The 22,385-nt window shown below is 37.1% G+C and overlaps 1 protein-coding gene across 1 annotated transcript; it reads right to left on the bottom strand.

Annotated features, from left to right (window-relative positions):
- sycp2 (synaptonemal complex protein 2) lies at positions 1 to 22,182 on the bottom strand. The gene is made up of 46 exons (XM_055165920.1): positions 22,133 to 22,182; positions 21,644 to 21,722; positions 21,407 to 21,547; positions 21,188 to 21,316; positions 20,969 to 21,102; positions 20,653 to 20,740; positions 20,430 to 20,524; positions 20,306 to 20,340; positions 19,895 to 20,037; positions 19,774 to 19,826; positions 19,639 to 19,684; positions 19,413 to 19,517; positions 19,288 to 19,348; positions 19,069 to 19,217; positions 18,421 to 18,498; positions 18,230 to 18,302; positions 17,730 to 17,831; positions 17,507 to 17,646; positions 17,183 to 17,249; positions 17,057 to 17,102; positions 16,890 to 16,969; positions 14,535 to 14,941; positions 14,351 to 14,472; positions 14,245 to 14,278; positions 14,105 to 14,175; positions 13,997 to 14,042; positions 13,889 to 13,923; positions 13,754 to 13,814; positions 13,488 to 13,653; positions 13,349 to 13,395; positions 13,115 to 13,276; positions 12,879 to 13,016; positions 9,816 to 9,941; positions 9,501 to 9,645; positions 8,763 to 9,064; positions 7,305 to 7,592; positions 6,627 to 6,678; positions 6,417 to 6,551; positions 5,706 to 5,861; positions 5,448 to 5,620; positions 4,995 to 5,089; positions 4,810 to 4,909; positions 4,100 to 4,158; positions 1,727 to 1,802; positions 1,103 to 1,159; positions 1 to 468 (listed from the first exon to the last, which is right to left on the bottom strand). The coding sequence occupies exons 2-46, from the start codon at positions 21,665 to 21,667 to the stop codon at positions 397 to 399; spliced, it is 4,914 nt and encodes a 1,637-aa protein (XP_055021895.1). The 5' UTR covers positions 21,668 to 21,722; positions 22,133 to 22,182; the 3' UTR covers positions 1 to 396.
- Between the last annotated feature and the right edge of the window lie 203 nt (positions 22,183 to 22,385).

Here is a 22,385-nt window from a genome sequence, read left to right as displayed (position 1 = left end):
TGTAAGAATTGTGTCTCTTTCTTAAAACTCTCAATTAAAATGCAAACATAGGAAACACTATTACAGATTAAATTTATTAGCTCTCTCATAACCTATTTGCATAAATATATGAATAAACTATATTCAAGTCACAGAACAGGCCATTAGAATCCTCACTTTTACTTGCAGTAACACATATTTGTTGTATTATCAAGATAACACGAAACCAGAGCAACCAAAATATGTAATAAAATCCGAACATTAAAACATGAAAGATTGTGTGAATACTTCGTAAAAATACCAGATAATTCTTTTCAAATAAAAACTGCATATTTGAGGCAGACCATCAGTTGTGTCATTGCAAGGACATGGCCTTACTAAACCTTGGAGGGGAGAAGCTCAAAGGGATTTTTCACGTTAAAACCTGGTTGCATCAGGAAAAAACAGGGCGTGTAGACCTCTCTTGATGCTCTGTATCTCTCTCTCGTGCTATAAACAGGAAATAGAAAACTGTGTAAATGATAGGCTCAGAAAATTACAAAAGGTAATATAATTGTTAACTGGCTATAACAATAATAATGTATTACAAAAACAAATGTAAGCACAGTACAGTACAGTACAGTACAGTACAGTACAGTACAGTACAGTACAGTAGGATCTTTAAAACTGTTCAACTGCAAAAACATACTATTTTTACACCTTGGTCCCACACTCTGAGTACCCCATAAGATGTGTACTGGGGATCCTTTAGTAATAGTAATTTGTTCACTAGGAAATAGTCATTTATTACTATTAAACTTTTATTATTATTGCTATGTTATTTTATTGCTTTAAATTACTACAAACATTTTTATAAATGTGATCATTCTGGTCCTTGCACCTCTGGTTGGAAATGACTGCAGTGATGACTTCCTAAAGTGTAATTTAGGAAGTGCAATTTTTTTGACTACTATGACTACAATCAACCTGCTACATCTTGATTCATACATTACTGGATCATTAAATACCATATGGCCAAACAAAATGGCCACATCTAAAATTGTATTCTAAAGTTATAAAAAAAAAAAAATCTTGACATTTGAATGACGCATATAATGTGTTGAAATGTATAAAAGATATTTACCATTTCAGTGAGCAGTCTGTCCTGAGCTGACTTCATGTCTTTCCTTATGAGACACATCTGAAAACACACAGCAGCGGTGACAATGCAGAACTCAGGCTCCAGTTGAACAGAACTCAGACATAATAATAAACCATTAGATAAGAATCACGTCCTATAGCTAATAACAAGAGCTGCAAGATAAATCGAAATCAAGTTGAAATCGCAATTTGAATGGACGCAATTAGGAAATCGAAAAGGCTGTAATTAGTACTATAAGTACTATAATTTCTTCCACAAACAAAAATCATATTCTGCATAAAAATCCATACCTTTGTTCTCAAATGTGATTAGTATTAGAAATGTATTAGTCTAGTCAGTTCCTATTTTAGTATTTGTGTTTGTTTAAAATGTGAACAGACTCCTACTACTAAAACATGAACTGCAAATCTAATTGTAATGCCAGAAATGTGCCCAAAATTGTTGAGCCTTTAAGGGGGAAACGTCACATCAGAGGTGTTGATGTTGTAGGATATTTATAAAGACTCAGTTTTAGAGTGCAAGTCTCAAGAGCTAATTGCAAGACTATTATTACCATGTAGGCAACACGTTTATAAGAGGCTGTAAGTGTGAAGCGCCAGACCAGACCTGGGATGTGAAAACTCGCTCCTCGTACTCCAGGCTGTGACACACGTTCTGCAGTGTTTTTCTCAGAACATCGTTTCTGAAAAGAAGAAATGAAAAGCAAGATCACAATGCAAGCCCCAAAAAATGGAAATGCATTCTTTGTACAAGGTTAAAAAAAAAACAGATCAAGTGAAGTTAAAGTCACACATAACACACACACATAACACACATAATACAGGGACACAAAATATGAGAAAAATGTGTGCATATTTCTCCAGTACATTTCAAAATGGGCCATTGTATTCAATTTACATCGAAACGACAAACCAATCAGATTTTGAAGAAGAAATTTAGTATGTCAAAACTAAAACTCTAGCAATTGAGAAATACGTGATGTAATTGTTTATAGGTCTGTCACAATAATGTGAAAAACATCACAACATTGAAACGCATTTAAACTACTGATAAATAGCCCAATAAAACATTTAAGTAGTTAGTTCTACTATGATTGATATTGATTGATAGCATTTATATAGCGTCTTTCAAGATACCCAAAGTGCTTTACAGTTCATTATTCAATCACTTCACACTCAGTGGTGGTAAGCTACTACTGTGGCCACAGCCGCCCTGGGGCAGACTGACGGAAGCGAGGCTGCCAATCTGCGCCATTGGCCCCTCCGACCACCACCATCACTCACGCTCACACCTCTTTTATAATAGGCAATGTGGGTGAAGTGTCTTGCCTAAGGACACAACAACAGTTTTTTTGCCACTGGCGCCCCACTGCACATACTATGTATACTATATCATAGATGTTAATTATTCAAGCAACTGCAGCTCAAATGTTATTACACAGGCCTAATTCTACAACAAATGCCCTATTAGTGCAAAGAAAAGCTGCACGCGATTAATGAGTCTGAAAAAATATTGTTTATACTTGTACTTATTGTTCACATATATATATATAAGTCAATATAATAATTATCATGCCAAGCCTAAAAGTTCAGTCTTAATACAAAAATCCATAAGATTAAAATGACTTTTCTTTTTTTTTCTTTTTCACACTTCTGGACTTTTACACAACAGGCAGGCTTCTGCAAGTGAACAACATGATAAAAAGGCCAAGAAACTTCCCCGAGGTCCAACTTTACATAAGTAGCAGATAAACCAGACAAATGTGAAGACACAAACAGTGATAGAGGGAGCTGACAGGACAATACTGAACAGATGAACAGACTTGTGACTCACTGTCCATGAGTCAGAGCTCAAATCAGGAGGGAAAAGCTACAGTCCTTGAGCACTTATGGTCTGGGGAGTTTGGGTTATATTTTATTATTTATAGTTCTTCTTATTAAATTATATGTGAGTGTTCAATGGGTTTATTTAATTAATTAATTTATTATTTCTTGATTAGACATTCGCATAAACATTTTATCAAACTATCATTCACCAAGTAACATCAAATATAAAATCTGACTGACTAACGCAAAACTTTAACTTCTTTAGCATCGGTATGTGGGTTTTTGCATCATCTATATCCAACTGAGTCTCAAGCCAAATTAATTAATTCATTAAAATCCTAAAAAACTGTGAGAGTAAAGGCACACTATGTAACTTTTCTGGAGGAGAGTACACCACATGTGTACATTGTTTTCACCTAGCATCTTCCACAGTGACAGCAAAGCATTAAACATGTATATCTTGCATTTATTCAATTACCAGAGTTTTACTGTTAAAATAGTTAAAATAACATGGATTCTCACTGTGAGTGGACTCGCCTCTTCACAGATCTGACCAGCTCACCTGAGCTACTGTATAGAAGCTTCACCTGCTTGTCCTCATGGATATAGATGGGTTTAATGCTATACAGTGGAGCACTACAGGCAAAAAAGTAACATTGCTATGGAGACAAGCAGGTCGTACACCCTCCAATCAGAAAAGTTACATAATGTACCTTCAAGTCGAAGTTAATGTTAACATTTTAAATAGCCATATATTACCTTTACCAATATGTCTTAGGGGGCCCTCAAAGAACAGCATTTCTGAGGCAAAACTATTAAAAAAATAAAAAAAGATGTGGAGCATATATTTGATGTGGTATAGACTGAGATACTTAATGATCTGTAGTGGGAACACAAACACTAACTACTAAACTAAATATTCTGTTAATTTCCCTGTCATAAGAATAAGTATGAGCCACATCCTTCCCCCAAAATAGCAGCTACCAGTGGATGCTGAACTCTTTTGTTGAGGAGAAGTACATTTTTCAGCTAATTCCTTGAATCCATGTTTTACAAGAGTTCTATTCATGCTTCGACAGAGTGTTTGAGTTCACTGTCAGTGGGACCTGCCCTGACACTGTGCTCCAACAGACTGAACCACATCCAAGTTTACCTTCTTTTCTCATGTTTCTGTAAAGAGCAGAAGGCCACGGTCTGCTTGTTCCAGTGCATCTGAAAATGGAGATCGTGATCAAATACACAGTTTCCCAAAGATTATATAAACAAATGAGCATAAACAAAGAGAATGCTGTTACTTTAGCTTTACTTGTATTAAATCCTCGCCTGACCTGACATCGGAGGTCTCACAATAGTATTTTATTAGCCTTTTGCAGACAAACAAGTCAATTCAAAAGCCAGGCAGATTCAATTTATTATGAATCCTGAATTTAATTAAAATTAAAATTTTACCATGACGAAATATACTGTAATTTACACCAGTCTATGTACAGGCTGAATCTACAATCTACTTTTCTGTGAGTCACTGAAAACCCTCTTTAGTCATGTCTGCTCTGGTCACAACAGTGAAAATCTTATTTTGCTGTCATTCACATTATCTAATTGACTACCACGCCCCTAGTAAATGTGAAGTTAAAATGACAGATAAAGAGCAGTTTGCATTTAGGTTTACTACTTAAAATCCCACAAATATTATTTTTAGTTCTTATGATTATATGATTATAATCCCGATTATTGATGACCAAATATTGGTAACCAAATAATCCTGAAATCACTATTATGCAAGTCTCCCATATGTGTGCTTATCTGTGCCATGTGTTTGGGCTGTACGAGACATGTGAGTCAGTGTCAGGCGGAAGGACCCACAGTGAGGTCGTTCTCCATGTTTTTCAGCACAGTGTCGTTCTGCTCCAGTGTATGGACCTCCTCCAAAAGAACCCTCTGCACCTGCTCCAGCCCCTGCGCCCTAAAAACAGACAGGGACATTACAGCAAAGAAGGAGCAGAGACAAACACAGAGACAAACACTGTTAAATATTGACTGGGACAAACCTGTGCTTGGCAACCTCAGAATTGATTGTTGAAATCTGCTGCTGGACCGTCTTCAAAGAGTGTTTGTTGTAAACCTCCACCATCTTGAATCGACTCTGAAGAAAACACATGTGAAAACAGGAAGAACAACAGGATCAAAGAGCTGAGACTAGTGCAAAACATTTGATTTATGATTTATAATAAAAAGTTTGTCTGGTGGTTCCACAACACTTTCTATTTGGATCTTCAAGTAAACGGAGTGTCCAACACAAGTCAGCAAGTCATCAGTGGTCCATAGTTGGTGGTATAGGCACTGACTGGTCATTTTTACAGAATAAATTGTACTAAAATTCATAGTGTATAAGATGCACAAATACATGGTAACTTTTACATTTACAGTTTACATTAATATGTTTCCTGTTTCTCACTTGCATTCATATTATTGCTTCCCATTGTACCAGCCCAGTGTCCTACCTTAAACTTCTGCTGAAGTTTGCAGGAGAACTCTCGGCACATTTCTCGTGGGTTCAGTCCGGGTGTGTCCAAATCCTCATCCATTTCGCCATCCTCCACATCTGCATCCCAGTGTCCACTGACCACTGTGCAGGAGGAGGACAGAACCTGGCTCACACCGTGCTCAGCTGAAACTAGAACACAACAAGACACAGCCTTAGTCAAAAATGTTTCAACAAATGTTCTCAACAATGAGTATTTAAGTCTGAGTTTGTTTACCTGTGTCTTCATGAATGTATGTCTCGCTTTTCTTTTTAACACTGACGTTTCCCTCTGCTGACTTCTTCTTTGCAGCTTTAGGCTTGCTCATTCTGCTGGCCTCTTCTATGGTGCTTTGGTCTTTCCAGCTCTCTGTCAGATCTTGAGCTTTACATGCTGGAAAAGTGAAAATATATATTATTTTATGTGTATGTGATTATGTTATGATAATGATGATGGTTGAAGAGGCAATGTACTATTAAAAAACTAAACAAAAAGAATACTTATGATTACAACAATACTGTATTTTATGGTACACTATGCCACTTTTCTGCTACTTGCTTGTCTCCATAAATATGTTATTGCTTTGCCTGGAATGTTCCACAGTATGGTATTAAATTTACCTATTACAATTACTTAATTTCATTGCAGGCATTTTGTTGTTAAAAACAAACATAAACATGCTTTCTTATTGTGAGTCAGGTCACCCCCGTTTACACTGATCTGTGATGTCACCTGTTTATGTCCTTGGAGATAGAAACATTTGATGCCACAGCTGGCAACTCTGGAACTTCCAGGCTAAGTTAAACAGCTTCATGGAGCAAGCAGGTGGCGGACCCTCAACCAGAAACATTACATATAAAACCTTTAAGGAACTTGACCTGATAACACTGCAGTGAATGGGAAAATAACTAGGTGAAAATAAGGTCATAATAAGGTGAAAAGACTGACCAGATTTAAAGAGTTTCCTAGGTTTCATTCGAGGAGAGTGCTGTGTTCTCATTTTGCTTTTCTTCATCTGTTCTTTGTCTTCTTCATCTGAGTTATTGGACGAGGAGTATGACTTGTGTCTCTTACGACTGGGACCTGTGGCACAAATGCTATGTTTAGCAACTGCATAAGCTACTATTTACCAGAAGAAAGTTTATTTATAAGTATTACCTGATGCCACATCCTCCATAGAGGTGAGGCTTTCATTCCTTAATGGTGTTTTCTGAAGTTACACATTTTATTAATTTAAGACAAACAAATATTCAATTAAAGAAGAAACATGCTGAGTTACATTTATGAATTGATAAAAACAACACTTTTTGGGAATAAGACTAACAGAGGTGTCACATATGTATGTATTATTAGAAGCTTGTTTGTTGTAAATTGCTTTCCATTACTGCTTAGTAAACAGTTGTGCTGTGTTGTAGATGGCTGTCTGGGTCTTATTTTTAAGGTGAAATTTGTCTAGCAATCATGGTCTTTCAAAACCATCAAATCTGTTAATGGGTTTGTTCTATTCTTTTACAACAATGAATTTGCAAATTTCTTAGTACAAAACTAAAGCTTTTTATAAATCATGTGAATTAATCTAGTTAGAATTAATCTAGTTAAACATAGCTATTTGAGCAGTACTGGCTTTGTTCTTTTTTTTCATTTATTTTACACTACACTTATTACAATTCTCCTACCTACCTCAAGTACAAACTTTGTAATTACATTTCATACACAACTTTAGGTCACATACTGTGACCTAAAGTTGTCTTCTTTTACCACAATAACTTTAGACTTTATTGGTGGTGTAAATTAGTGTAGTTACAGTTAGTTTGAAGTAATTACTATCCAACATACCTCTGTCCTCAAAGTGACACTGGCTTTCTCCACAACCTTGCCTGTAAATGATGACTTACTGGACTGAAAATTTAGAGAGACCTCAGAGACAGGAGACATTTTAGTCAAGCTGTGCTGAGAGCCTCTGCTGCTATGCACCTCTGGGAGCGGGGAGGGAGGCAGAGAGGGGGGCACTGAGGGGGGTAGAGAGGGCAGTGTGGCCTGGTCCTGATTGACCAGAGTGGATGTCATTAAGGGCCGCGACAGAGACAGAGGAGACTGAGAAAACACATCCGGCTGCACCGGACTCTAGAAATATAAAACAGAAAAATGGGTTATGACGGGTTTGTTAAGTAATGGCCACACAAGTTTTAGTAATAGTGAATGATAAAAGGGTAAAAGCTTTCCATAATGCAATATTACGCTCTGCTGAAAAAAATGGAGAAGCTATTAAAAGACACGTCTGACTTATGTAGGTCATTTCAATCACTCAAAATCAACTTTTTGTTTTCCTCAGAGAATGTGTCTAATACATAATTACAGCTTAGCAGCAGAAACTTTCGTGAAATCTCGTCTGGTGTGGGAATTTCGACCGGCTCTGTTTGGGTCATGGGCCTGTACTCCTCAGTTTCCAGGTTACTGCTCTGAAGGCTTCAGTCATCCAGTGATTCACAGCTCATTCTTGTGGCCATTATTCACACTGTGCTGTCAGACGTTATACATTCCACTTGGTAGAAATCTACGTTTTTATCTGGCACATGTTAGGAACCAAGGTAATAGTTGACAATATACCACAGAGAGGGTGTGTAACAAAAAAAAAAGATGCAGAAATAAAATATAAGGATAGTATCTGTTCGCATCTACTATAATATCCATCTCATTTATATCTATCTAGTATCTGCTAACTTTCTACAGTCATATATGAATGTGACACAGGTTTTTAAGATGGAGTAGATACTCTTTTTGACCGAGGCCAATTCTAATCTAATCAATCTAATCTAAGTGGTAAAATGAAATTCAAATGAGTCTTTTATGTAATTATTATCATAATATTTTAAAAGTTTAACATTACTTGTACTTGTTTGGTCCTGGTTTGAAGTTGGATTATTTCGGATACAGACTTTGGTTTGGTCTTGTTCTACTCCTGATTTAGTCCTGATCTAGTTCAGGTATAATTCCAGTTTTAGACTCTGGATTTAGACACCAATTTTAATGTGGTGTTTGTGTAAATATGAACACAAGCTAAATCTGCTTAATAAAAGTAATTTCTGCATGTTGGCTGGACTGAAAAGCAGCAAAAAAATATATATATTATGCAGTCCCCTAGTCAATAAAAACATGTTGTAAACCCAGGATCTTAACAATATAGAATGTGTTATTATTGTGTTATTATTTAACTGTAATGTTAAAAATACTGGTATTTTCCTATTCATGAGTTGGAAATGAGACCACAAAGTAATCTAAAGTATGTAGTTTTACCTGGACTGCTTTGGTTCTAATGGCTCCACAGGCTTTGCTGTGGCCACTGTGGTTGAGTGAGGAGAGTGAGGTCACAGACTTGCTGGACTGTATTCCCGTGGTGCTCCTCTTCTCTGCATTGTAGAAAGACGGCGTTGTGAACGGTTCTGCACTGATAACTGTGGAGCGCAGTTTGGGCAGCAACAGGGTGGGCATGAGGGGGGATGGGGCATAAGGGTTTGGGGACACGGTGAGAGGGGACCCCTGCAGGCTCAAAACTGGGGAACAGGGCAAATCAAAGCTTGGGCCTGACCGCTCTGCAGCTGCAACAAATGAAAATAAGCACAGATGCTCAAACAGCTGGTGGACACAGGGGTCAATATATACATGATACATATCCAGTTTAAAGGTGAGAGGTGAATACAGCCATTTAGATAACAAGAAACCCAGTTTCTTCTGAAACCTGATTCTGAATAGTACCATAAGGCTAATTTAGAAACCTATATGTAATATGGCTAGTTCTACTCAAACATTAACTCTCAGGTTTATAGAGCTAATCTCCAATCAATATACATTTTTATGGTCATCATAAAATAAATTTCTTCTCATTTCTATATAAAAAATGGTCAGCAACAAAACTATTTGAATATTTATCAAATTTGAAATACAGATCATCAGTAATTATAAGTAGTTTTTTTATATTGTGGACAATAAAATGACTGAGTTTGACCTAACAGTGATTTGTGTGACTGGCCTTACATCTCATCCTCTCAATAAAAGAAGGGGGTGGGGACAGGACCTGGCGTTGGGCCCAGGGCTCCTTCAATGTCCCACTATGTTCTTTCACTGGGGCTCTATTCTTCTGGGTCGAGTTATTGGCATTTTCTTTAAGAACATTTACAGGCTTTAGTGGAGAATACAAGAAGAAAAGTTAAATCAGTGCCCACAATGCTAGCAACAAACAGGCAAAGCCTGTAGTTAAAAGTCCTTTCATAAAACTTTGCTGCTGAGAACAATATTTAACATTTACATTGAACACAGTATGCTCAAAACAACTTACAAAAATAGGCTCACCTTTTCACATGACTTTATCGAAGCTTTGTGATACTTATTTTCCTCATTTAGTTTTTTCTTTGCTTGTTCTGATCTCACATTTAATTTCTTCTCTTGTTTTGGTATCTCGTCTACAACATAGTTTGGCTGAAACACAAAATAAAATGATATGCAAAAATATAACACCACAGTCATTGCTCAGATTAGCACTATTAATACTTTGCAGCTGATGTCATCAACAGTGCGATACTTATACAAATCATGATTTCTTTGTGCGATGTTAACTGTAGGCTCTGTTCTGAAGCTTTGTTAGACTTTAATCTGAACTAGAGCTGAGCTGGAACTACAATAAGTGATCTGATTTGTACTGTATCTCACAAAAAATTACAGTGATAAACTAGCTAAACAGAACCATAAACACTTAAATTGATCACAGGCAGGCAATTTTCAGACAATATTTTGCTATTGTATGCATTAATTATTGTGTCATGATAACGTCAAAATATTCCACCATTAGGAACATATAGAACATTGCAACTTTATGTTCAGATATGAAGCTGAAGTGGTACTGGATCAGTGTGTGTTTGTGATGCTGTAGAGCACACTGTACGCGGAGCCAGAAAAAACCCTCAGTCACAGGGACAGTGACTGTAGTCAACTCTCCACTGCCTTCGTACCAACAGCTGCAGGTCAGAGTGGTGGTGGTTTTGTGGTCCACCAGCAGTGCCATGAACTTGTCATATTCTGCTGCCCGGGGGCAGATGAGGGGCCTGACACAGATGACCTTCGAGCAAAGCACAAGTTCAAGATGCACATCTATGGCAGCGCCACATTCTGTGACCACTGTGGGTCGCTGCTGTGTGGTCACCAAGGGATGAAGTGTGACTCCTGTGATATGAATGAACACAAAAAGTGTATGACCAATGTGCCCAATATGTGTGGGACCAACCACATTGAGAGGAGAGGCAGAATCTTCCTGAAGGTGGAGGTCAGTGATCATAAAATGCAGATCACAATTGGCGAGGGCAAGAACCTCATTCCCATGGACCCTAATGGACTTTCAGATCCATATGTTAAACTCAAACTCATACCAGACCCCAAAAATGAGACAAAGCAGAAGACCAAAACCATCCCCTCCAGCCTCAACCAGAGATGGAACGAGACATTCACTTCTGAACTGAAGCCATCAAATAAGGACTGCAGACTGTCGAAATGTGGGACTGGGACCGTGGCACCAGGAATGACTTTATGGCATCCCTGGCTTTTGGAGTCTCAGAGCTCTTGAAGTCTCCAGTCTGTGGCTGGTATAAGTTATTGTCCCAGGAGGAGGGCGAGTATTACAATGTTCCAATCTCACAGGAAGTTGATGGAAATGAGCAACTTAGGCAAAAATTTGAGAAAGTCAAGATGAGCCCAGGAAAGACTGACTCCACCGTCCAGTTGCCCTCTGCCATCATGAACCAAGTCCAACTCAGTGACTTCTCCTTCCTTACTGTGCTTGGCAAAGTTATGTTGGCAGAGAAGAAGGGCACAGAGGAGTTGTATGCCATAAAGAGTCTGAAGAAAGACGTGGTGATACAGGAGAATGATGTTGAGTGCTGGAGAAGAGGGTGCTAGCCCTCCAGGACAAACCGCCCTTCCTCTCATACCTACACTTGTACTTTCAGACAGTGGATTGTCTGTACTTTGTTATGGAATATGTAAATGGTGGAGATTTGACGTACCATATACAACAAGTTGGCAAGTTTAAGGAGCAGTGTTTTATGCAGCAGAGACTGCCCTTGGTCTCTTTTTCCTTCACAGTAAAGAGATCATCTAAAGAGATCTCAAGTTAGACAATGTGATGCTCGACTCCAAGGGACACATCAAGACTGTAGAGTTTGGCATATGCAAGGAGAATATGCAGAGAAACTACGTGCACCTTCTGTGGTACCAGGACTACATTGTTCCAGAGATCATTAAATACCAGCCATATGGACAGTCATTAGACTGGTGGGCATATGGAGTGCTTCTCTATGAAATGCTGGTAGGAGAGTCTCCATTGGTTGGAGAAAATGAAGATGACCTGTTCAGGTCCATTGTGGAGTCCACTGTGTGGTATCCCAGGGCTCTTTTCCATGAAGCAGTAAATCTTTGTAAAGGACTGATGAGCAGGACATTCGGAAGCACACCTTCTTCCGACTCATCAACTGGGACCTCCTCCAGAACCGAGAGATCCAGCCGCCATTCAAACCCAAAGTGTGCGGCAAAGGGGCAACAAACTTCGACAAAATGTTCACATGCACACAGTCGTAGCTCACCCCTCTGGACCAGCTGGTGATCACCAACATCAACCACACAGTGTTCCCCATTTTCTCTTTCATCAACCCTCAGTTCAAATATTCCTCCCTGGACAACTGCCTTCATACTAGTTTTACTCAAGTTTAGAATAAGGCATTAAAAGAAAACAAAAGTGTTGTTTTTCAACAAAAAAGGGAGAACGAGAATGGCTAACTGTAATATTATTTGATAGGGACTGTTTTAACAGCTCAAATCAAAATCATCTGTAATTCCAAGTTAAAATTTCTTTGTGGTCTGTGTTAAAACAAAGTCCAACTAGTAAAACAGAGCCGTCAGAGCAGTGCCTACAATTAGCATCAGACCCCCAAGGAATGCTGATGACACCTGCAAGTATTAATACATTTATAACTAACTATTGACCTTTGCACATCTTTCAAGTCACAGTAGATAAGTTAGACAGGTTAATGCTAATGGACTTTGTCCTAGTCTTTATTTTTAAAAAGCTGAGTGGACAATAGGTTATGCAGTCAATAAGTCTTGTAATGTCTGTAAAACACTTGTGAAATGAACAATTGCCAATAGTGTTGGTGTGTTGCTTCTCCACACACACACAAAAATAATGTATGGAGTTAACGATAAAGGTTTTGTGCAAACATTTTATATTTATTTTATTACAACTGAAAGTAAACTCTTTCACATTTTTTTTTACAAAATAATCTAATAAATATGCAGGTTATTTGTAATCACAAGGCAATGCAAATCAAGTAATTTTGAATATAAGCCCATTTGACAAATCCTTTCTACCTTTGAAAAAGATGGTTGCTCCTCCTCAGATTCTGACTGGCTGCTGTTGTTGCTCTCAGGCTCAACATAGCTTCTAGATTGCTGTTTCATTTTCTTGTTTGTTTCTTGAATTTCGTTGGGTTTATCTGATTTTATGACCTGAAAAATAGATGTATGAACTGTATTTTAATATTTGCACTATTTGAACCTCATAATTAACTACTAGTACTATAAAATTACTAATAAAAAAGCTTTGCCTTGAAAAGCTCAGACTCTGATTGGCTCTCGTCGCTGTCTGTCTCCTTGTAGTGTTTAGAGGTGTGGGCTGCTGCTCTAAAGGGCCTCCTGATGGGAGCTGGAGCTTCTCTCACAGCTGGAGCAGCTTTCTCCTTTTTCTGCTGCGGTTTGGCCACAGCCTTCTATTATAGAACAGTGACTACCAATGGTCACTTTGAAAACTGCAGTTTGACAGATTTTTGAACAGATTTTACCTTTATTGATTTCACATTAGTTTTGTCTTTTAAAGGTACAGGGGAAGCTGTAGGTAAATCCGGTGAATAGTTGGAATAAAAAAGAAGTTATACACATTTGAGGATGGGATAATTGTGTGGTTTGTGACTTAACACTCACATGATGGTAGAGCAGGTACCACTTTACTTTTAGCAGGAGCAGCTCGGGGGTACTTGGTCACTTTGGGTTTGGGTTTTCTGCTGGACTCTCTTAGCCAGCTAACATCTGTGGTGCCGCGGTCAGTGTCAGTGTCACTGAACAGATGCTTCTTCACGTAGCGCTTGGCCTAAAAAAGAAATATCACATTTACAGAAATCTTTTTTGCTGTTGTTGATAGTTTCAGGATTATGCACCAAATCAAATTAGACTTATATAGAGGAGAATACTTTGGGGGGTGGCTGTTCCTTTTTCTTTGTGCTGGGAAGTCTTGACTCTTCATCTGTGACACTTCTGTACAAAATAGAAACAAGTGAAGCTTATCAAACAAAATGCAAAAACTATACCATTTATGTAACACATACCTGATGCATGTAGAGGATGTGATGGCTTTGTTTCTCTGTAATAAAAGATTTCAGTTATGCCTAAACAAGATGAATACAAATTTTTTTAAAATCAGTATTACTGTTTACCCCAATACTTTGTGGTGTATCAACGCTGAAGGCAAAAACATCTTTTCTGAACAACAAGAGAAAAGTTTAGTTTCAGAAAAAAAGTAAATGATTCACTTAAAATGTTACCTTTGTCTTGTAGACTTGTTGTTTTCTTTGCTGTGTTTGCTGTTTGACTTGGCCAAAGTTCTGACATTTCCCTGAAACAAAAACAAAATATTTACCTTTTACATTGTCTCATTTTCATACAAATAAATAAACTCACTTACCATTGACGTGTGCCACTTCATGTTGAAAAAAGGTCTTTAAGAAAACACAAATTCATTGTTATATTGTCTGTAGTATGCAATAACTTTCTGTAATTAATGCAATTACCTGTCAATAAGTGGTGGTATTAGACACTGGTTGATTTTGTTTCCCTTCAATTTGATCAGCGAATTGCCTTCATAATAACTGGAGATGTGCTTCACCATGTTACCAGTGACCTCCTCATCTCTCTGGGAAAAAGATTTATGTGTCAAAGATGTACCCCCCATATTTGTATTGTGTAATATTGTACCTTTTCTTTACTCAAAACAGCAGCACTTTTGACTGAGATGGACATCTTCTCTTCTGCAGCCTTCCCTAGAGCTTTCACAACACCCTCTTCCTCCATTTGGGGCTTGATTTTACCCTTTGCTTTGGCTTTGCTGTTTCTCTGAGACTTTTTCTCTTTAAGAGCAAGTCCCACACACTCATCAGTCGGATTCTTGATTTGCCAGTCCTCTTTGGTGTCAGACATTTTTCTTTTTTGGGCCACGGCGTTTTGAGAAGGGGCGTCTTGGTTCCTCTCATGCAGCACTTGCTGCAGGCGCTTGGTGAGCTTGGCATGGAGATGCTTAGGGTGGAGTGGGCCAGAGGATGAAGCAGATGTCTGTTGTGCAGAAGAGGGGCACGCCTGCTTTTGGGCTGAACTTGGTGGAGATACTGAAAGATTAAAAAAGATTTAAACTATTACTAGTACTATTGCTATTATATCTATTACATATTATTGCAAAATGTGATAATATTATTGATATCAAAATAAACTTACAATAATTTAGTTGTATTCTATTTAATGTATTACACATTTAGTTGAGCAATTTAAATCTAATTTGAGTTTGTTTATAGGTTTAGTCTTCACTTTTAACACAAGAAGTGTAGGTCTGCACACATCACTGACATTAGCCACTACAGTGGACAAAGAAAATGAGACAAAGCCTGAACACTTACTCCCAAACTGTATTTAATGAGATCATTAAATCTTCCTCAGGACATGGTTCTCTCTGTGTGCCACCCCCATTAATACCTTCTGCCCACTGATTGGTTGGCAAATGAGCCACGGGAGGTGTACACACGATATAAACTGTACATAATACCACACTCAATAGTTGTCATCAGGAAAGTAAATACAATATATATAAAAATAAATACAAATTTTTAAGAAGTGATTAATTTCATATTTCTGATTCAAGCAACCAGGGGCCAGCATTTTTAGGGAATAAATATAAAAACTTTTGATAGCCTGTTGATATCCCCTCTTCTTCTTCACCTGTTCTATCCCAGTACATCTGAGCAACTACAGGATTTCTTAGGTCCCCTTTTCTAATGTTGCTCCTTGTTCAGATCTTTAGTCTTCTGTGCTAGATGGAGCCTCCTTGAATTGAACTCACCCTTATGTAACAGATAACCCTATGTCCTGTCAATAATCATATCATTGTCTTCCTATGACCTCTTTTTTTTTTCTATTGACTTGTACATATACATTTGCATAATTATGTCTTATTTCACACCTGTCTCTTGCTATCTTTTTTACTACTTCTTAGAATTTATTATAACCATTAATATTTTTTTCTCTTTATTATATATTGTGATAAGTGAACTACTCTGTACAAATAATTTCCCTTCAATAAAGTCAGTAAAGTTTGTCTAAGTCTAAATCTAATATATTTTGCAATGATGGATCTGTATTTACAATGTACCAGTGCTTTCTTAGGATGTTTTCAATGTCTTCCCGTTTGAGCAGTTTGACTTTTGTGCATTGGAGACACTCGTCTTGTGATATGCTATCATGCTATATGTGATATGCTATCAATGCCAGAGAGTTACTCATTTTAGCGGTCGCCAGAAATGTTGTAAATATAAGAGCCATGGTAAGCCAAAGATGAGGTACAGTTAAGACTTCTATAAAACATAACCCATTATCCAGTTATCAGTGTACAAAATGAGCCATCAAAACTATACATTTACAAAGCAAATTAGGCATATTTAATCAATCAAATTTGAGTTATTCAGGGCAATATGTATAATTCCGAAATGGAAGGAGGTGGAGAGCTACTGGTAGCTCCCGAGCTACAGGCTGGAGACCCCTGCTCTAGGTCATCAGCTTGTAAGTATAAGTAGCTGCGCCTTTACATTGTTTGCATATATCAAAGACAGTTTTTCAAACATGAGTTGTTTTTTTTTGTACTTCTTAGACCTGGGTAATGGTTGCCTCGTGTACAGTTTATATTGTGTACACTTCCTGTGGCTCATTCTTGGATATGACAGCCAATCAGCGGGCTGAATGTATATGACAGTGGCACACGGAGAGAACCGTGAGGAAGACCTGAGGAAGATGTATTGATAGAAATGTTGTCACTCATTAAATAAAATTTGGGAGTAAGTGTACAGGCTTTGTCTAGTTTTCTACCGCCTGCACCTTTTCCATTGTCTAGTTATTATTTCTGTATTAGTCATAAACAATATTTGGACATTTAATTTGTTTTTTTTTGTTTTAATCATTACAGATTACTATATAGTTTCAGTCAGAAAAATAATGTTTTGTAATTTTTGTGTTTGCTTACCAAAACATCATAGTCATGTCCAATAATGTTTAATTGTTTTATGTTCTTACCAGATATTGGCAGGGAGCACATTTTCTGTGTTGGCATCATCAGCATATCAGAGACAGAATATTTGTGCCACTTTGATGAACTAAAATGAAACACCAGAAGACTGAGAGTTCCTATTCACACGGATTGAATACATCTGCATACATTACAGACATTTCATAATACTTACATGTTTCTGCCAGTTGTGGGCTGTGAGTCAGGCACAAAAGTACTGTCTGTAAGAGAAAGAAAAAAGATTAAATTAATATGAAAATTTTATTGTTGGTTTAAAGTTTATTATAGACAGATCACACACCCAGAGGAGGCTTGTCTTCACTTGGTCCTGATAAAACTGTACTTCTTGCCTTTGTTAAAGATATGTTCTTTAGAATAAACACAAACAAGACAGTAAAGAGTAAAATCTGTTGCTATCAAGATGTTCACAAATAGAAGAGGATTATATCATTTGTTCTCCACATTATAATCCATAAAAACAAAAAAGTGGCCAATACATAAATGTGTGCTTTTCATGATTGTTAGTCTCAATACTTCTGAAAATTACAATATTAACAGAAACATATATTGAAGAATTGCATGATAACTTTAGCCTGGCGGTGTAAAAAATAATTGATTAGAAAACCTGTTGGGTTCCACTGTCTCTTCTGGCAGTGATAGGGGTGGAGTTAGTCTTTGCTGTTGTTTTCAATTCAGCAAAGTAATTAGGTCCTGGTCTTTCAACAGAGCAGACCATCTCCAGAGAGGTCTTCCCTTTACATCTGCCTTTAAACATATACATATAAATATAATTTTTAAGGTAAAGCACAATAATGAATGATATATTTAACAGCTCCAAAGTTACACACCTGCAGGCAGAACAGTAGAGACAGACCTGGCACTGCCACCTCCACTGCTGCTGATGTAGGTGATCGACTCAGATAGCCTCCTTTTGGCTGGAGTTTTCATCTGTCACAAACAACATTTGTCAAAAGTAACATTCATTGTTAGCATGTGTATGCACCATCTACATGTTATTGCATGGCGTATAAATAACTTTTTTTTTTTTCAGATTATTCAATTTACAATAGGTAAGAAATTCAATCAAATTATTTTTCTACACTTTGATAAAACTGTTGACAACAGCTGGTTTTCCTTTTCTTACACTGCCATCTTCTGGCCATAATCTTAACTGCATATGGGGAGCTGCAGTTGCATAATATAAATTTGTTATTGCAGTGTGTTTGTCATATTAACTACAATGGTTTGTATTGCTTGTAATGTAACTGTGGTATCAATACTTCAGCCCTTTTGTTTATATTTTGTGGCATGATATATACCCACTATTTAGTAATTTATTATTTGTTATGAGTGCAGTTTACCTTGATGGGAGCAACATTTTTGTCACTTTCCCTAAGGGACATCTGGCTTTCAGGGATAATCTGAGAGAGCAAAGGATTCATTATAATTATATACTTTGACACTCAAAAGTTATGACACAAGTAAGCTTTTATTTTTTATTGTAAATACTGTATAAGGGCCCACTGTTACATTGTTTACCTGAGAGGTGGCACTGTTCTCCATAAGCACTTTAACGGTTGTCTTCACCACAGACGTTCCTGTCTTCCCTACAAAAGCCTGAGACAAACAGCACATGTTCAAACAAGCCTAGAACCCGCCCCTTGGATCATACAAACTCACACGAGGCAGACCTGGCACCAACACAAATATGTTATGAATTTCATTACACAAGGAATACTTACATAGGCTGAGTGATTGATGACTTACTAAATGCATTCTGGCTTGATATCACATGTCTATTCACACCTTTTCAAATATTTTAATTTTGGAGACAGTGATCTATTACTAAAGACATCTGAGGTCAAATGGGGCTACAACTGTAAACTAAAGCACGTGGACGTTTGACTAACCCAGACCTGATCAGTAAACAAAGTGAGGGTCAAGGTTTACTCAGACACAACCCCCCCAAAATGTTGTATTTTTTCAATTCAATTTAACTCTATAAATAAAGTATTGGTTCACATCATACCAACCAATAGTTTTATTATTTTTGTATACTTTTTTTTTTCTTCTTTTATTTTTCTGAGATCTTCTCTTTTTGCTCAGGAGAAAGAAATTGGAGATGAATCTCTTCCCAACTAGTACGGCTACTACGGTAGACAGTGTGCACATGTTTTGTTGACCTACCGTGTTTTTATTGTGGCCAAAAACATTCTGAACCACAGGCAGGATTTCTAGACCACAGCTGAAGTGAATAGTAAGAGAGGACCCCTCTACAGAGCCCATGACCACCACCTCAGACAGGTCCAGCTCCAGCACCCTCCTCTTGCCCTCTTCTAAACAAAAACAAAACAACAACAGTCTAAATAATTTCTAAACAAATGTATCCGCCATTTTCTTCATTACCTTTGACAGTGTAACTGTTGACTTCATTCTCATTTATACACATAATTTCCCACTGTCCTTCCTAAATATGAAGAAATTCTAAGTGTAACTAACTTATTTTGCAAAATGCTTCAATATTGTTGCACCTGTGTGTCTTCATCGGGCAAAGAGAAGTAGAAGGAGATGCTGTGGCTGCCAGTGTTGAAATCAATCCAGAATTCCTCCAGCTTCTCATCAGCTGGCATCAACAGCTAATAACAGAATAATGGACAAATGGAACATTAACTTATTAAAACTTATTTTAAGACAGAAAAATTATCATTTTAAAAGGTGCAATAAACACCTAAAAAAAAACATAGATGCCATGCTAACCTCATTTTTGTCCAGATATACTTCCAAACATGGGTATGAGAAAACACTTAGAAAAGACCAAAACTGAGTAAATTACAGCTGTTGAATTTGACAATATTTGCAAATCTAATCATATTTGCATTACAGTCCATTCACCTTCTTTTGTCTCCTTTTATTCCATTGACCATGTTGAGAAACTTACGACAATCCTGAAATCAATTAGAAGATACAATGCAACTTTGCTCTTAAAAAATATAACCTAAAGACATCTAAATACCGTCTCAAACTCGCTGTCTCTGATTTTGACAAATGCTGCAGACACGTGCTCCATGGTGAACCAGTGATCTGCTAGCTGCTTCCTCTGTTCACATGTGGCCATTCGGCACAAAGCCTCCATCAGAGTGGTCTGGAAGTCATAATCTGAAACAAAACCATTCCAATTCAGTGTTTCAAAGATATTTTTCTCATGAGGTTTCTTAGACTACTTTCCATTGCCTTTAACCACTTTTAGTTTCTGAGTTCAGATATCACAAAGTCTTGCAAGTTTCATGTTAACCTTTAATCACCACTACAGTGTGTTACAGGACCAATTTCAGGACTGTGGCCATTATTTAAAAAAAAATAATAATAATAAAGATTTCCATGCATTAAAAAAACAAAACATAAAAAATGGAGCTTGACAACTTACCACCACCATCTAATATCCTACTGGCCAGTTTGGACCTGTACAACCCAAAGAGAATGAAGATTATCATGTTAATAGCATTCCTCTATAGTAACAGTATCTTTAAAATGATTAGTTAATCATATACATGACATCTGCCGCCTCCTGTGACCGCAGAATCTTCCCATCTTTCCTCAGTTCAATTGGGATTTTGTTCAAAATTAGGTTGAACTTATGTATTGCCTTTGGACAAATGTGTATTTAATATATTCATATACTGAATTATAGTCAAATGGGACAATACACATAGATTCACACACAACATCTAAATTTCATCTTCACAAAGTTGTAGTTAATAACACATTTCTAACCTCTTTCTGAATCAGGATGTAGATTCGGGGGTCAACAGCGATGTGACCAATGGGATAGAGAAAGGACTCTGTAACTGTAACGGCTCCTGTCCGATGAAGATTCGCATATGTGTAGTTATTACATAGACAACCAATACTTTTTTTCTAGTAATGTTCATATTTTTTTCTAAATAATGAATCTAAACTTACTGAGTAGATAGAATATACCACATGTAGCAACTTATTCATACCTGTATTTCCCGAATCATGAACCTCCTACAAAACGAGAAATAAAGGAAACATAATAGGAAATATTAACAAAACATATTACTGTAATATTATACACTTTAATTCATATGAGCTTACCATTAAAGCATCAAAGAAGTCCTCTGCTAGATTTAACAAGAGCTCATCCCTCAAAGAACCACCAAGAACCCACAACTGTCGGCACTTCTCAAACCACTGCAACATGTGCATAACAGAAAACAAAAATAGCAAATGTAGATGTACTATTCTTTTGTTATTAGAACAATAGGATAGATACATAAATACTTATCTTTTTAACCAATCCATTTGCTATTAGTGCAGACAGTCCTTGGCCTCCAGGTAGTTTCAGGTTTTTGCCACATTTGTAAATAACAGTAAAACCCAAACTGGCAGCTGGAGAATTGCCCTGTTCTAAACTCTGTAGAAATTAGTTTTGTATTTTGAATACCATATGTCAATACAGTCATTTCAATACCTTTATTCAATTAATTTCATTAACTAATCTCACCTTGCAAATAAATTTATCTAGTTTGTTAAGAATCTGTTGAGAACATTGTATGGTGATGCCTTTATCAAAATCCCTTTGTAGGTAACCATTAAGTGTCTGGATATGCAAGGTTTGAGCAGCAACTTCAAGGATCGTTTCTAACTGTTACACAAAACAAAACACAAACATACAAGAAAGATGCTACACAGTGGTTGCATTACTGTCATAATTCAACCATTGGTACATTAATTTACATACCCGATTGCTTTGGCTGAGTGACATCTTTTGAAATGATGTGCCTTCACTTTAGAGTCTTTTGCCTATTTAAGTCTTTTGCCTATTATAAAGAGCAACCAAACATGCTAATTTATGCAGAATAAGCAAGACAGAAATTAGCTGACTTTACCTAAGCTAGTTGTTAACTAATTAAACAGAAAAGTAATCATTATGAATGAGAGAGCATCATCAACCGCAGCAGAAATTATACATTTTGTGTAAAACGTGTATACATTGTTTAGGCTACAATTATATTTGAAAATTAACAGTAAACTATTCACATAACGCTAATTCCTTTGTTTAAAAATGCTAGCTTTAGCTTTAGCTTGTCTGATACGTTGATATCAAATGACAGCTGCTAATGCGCAAGTAAACAGTAACTCTTTATATCAGCAGTTATATGTTGGTATAGCTTTCTAAAACTGTAAAATAGTATTTCGGTTATTAGATGCCTTAACCTTTTCTACTTACAAAAGGAAAGTAATCCAAAAGGAAACACTTGTAATCAGCGCATTTTGTTCGGTGTAGCAGCGGTACCGCTACAAGTGAACGGCTCTGATTGGGCAGCTGCGATTTAGCGCGAAAAACTCCTACGGAACGAGCGCGATTCCCCAAAAGGCCAAAAGATTTCACAGAGCTGTCCGTGTGTTATTTGAATAGATGCATGGTGCTGGTTAGCAGCAGTAGCAGTCTTTGTTGAGTATTGTTGGAAACTGAAGGCTGT

Source organism: Boleophthalmus pectinirostris, unplaced genomic scaffold, assembly GCF_026225935.1.
Source record: "Boleophthalmus pectinirostris isolate CB_2022bp ecotype Guang Dong unplaced genomic scaffold, ASM2622593v1 HiC_scaffold_8, whole genome shotgun sequence".
In the NCBI taxonomy this organism is placed as follows: domain Eukaryota; kingdom Metazoa; phylum Chordata; class Actinopteri; order Gobiiformes; family Gobiidae; genus Boleophthalmus; species Boleophthalmus pectinirostris.
Note: the sequence above shows the minus strand (reverse complement) of the source record. Positions and strands in the feature narration are given on the sequence as shown.

What these genes read in the sequence shown, in the direction of transcription:
- sycp2 (XM_055165920.1), bottom strand. Translation starts at nt 21,667, where the DNA reads ATGTCACTCAGCCAAAGCAATCGG. An exon ending in CAACAGTTACACTGTCAAAG is followed by an intron (nt 19,218 to 19,287) that starts GTAATGAAGAAA and finishes GTTTTTGTTTAG; the next exon opens with AAGAGGGCAAGAGGAGGGTG. An exon ending in TTTTATTGAGAGGATGAGAT is followed by an intron (nt 9,065 to 9,500) that starts GTAAGGCCAGTC and finishes CATTTGTTGCAG; the next exon opens with CTGCAGAGCGGTCAGGCCCA.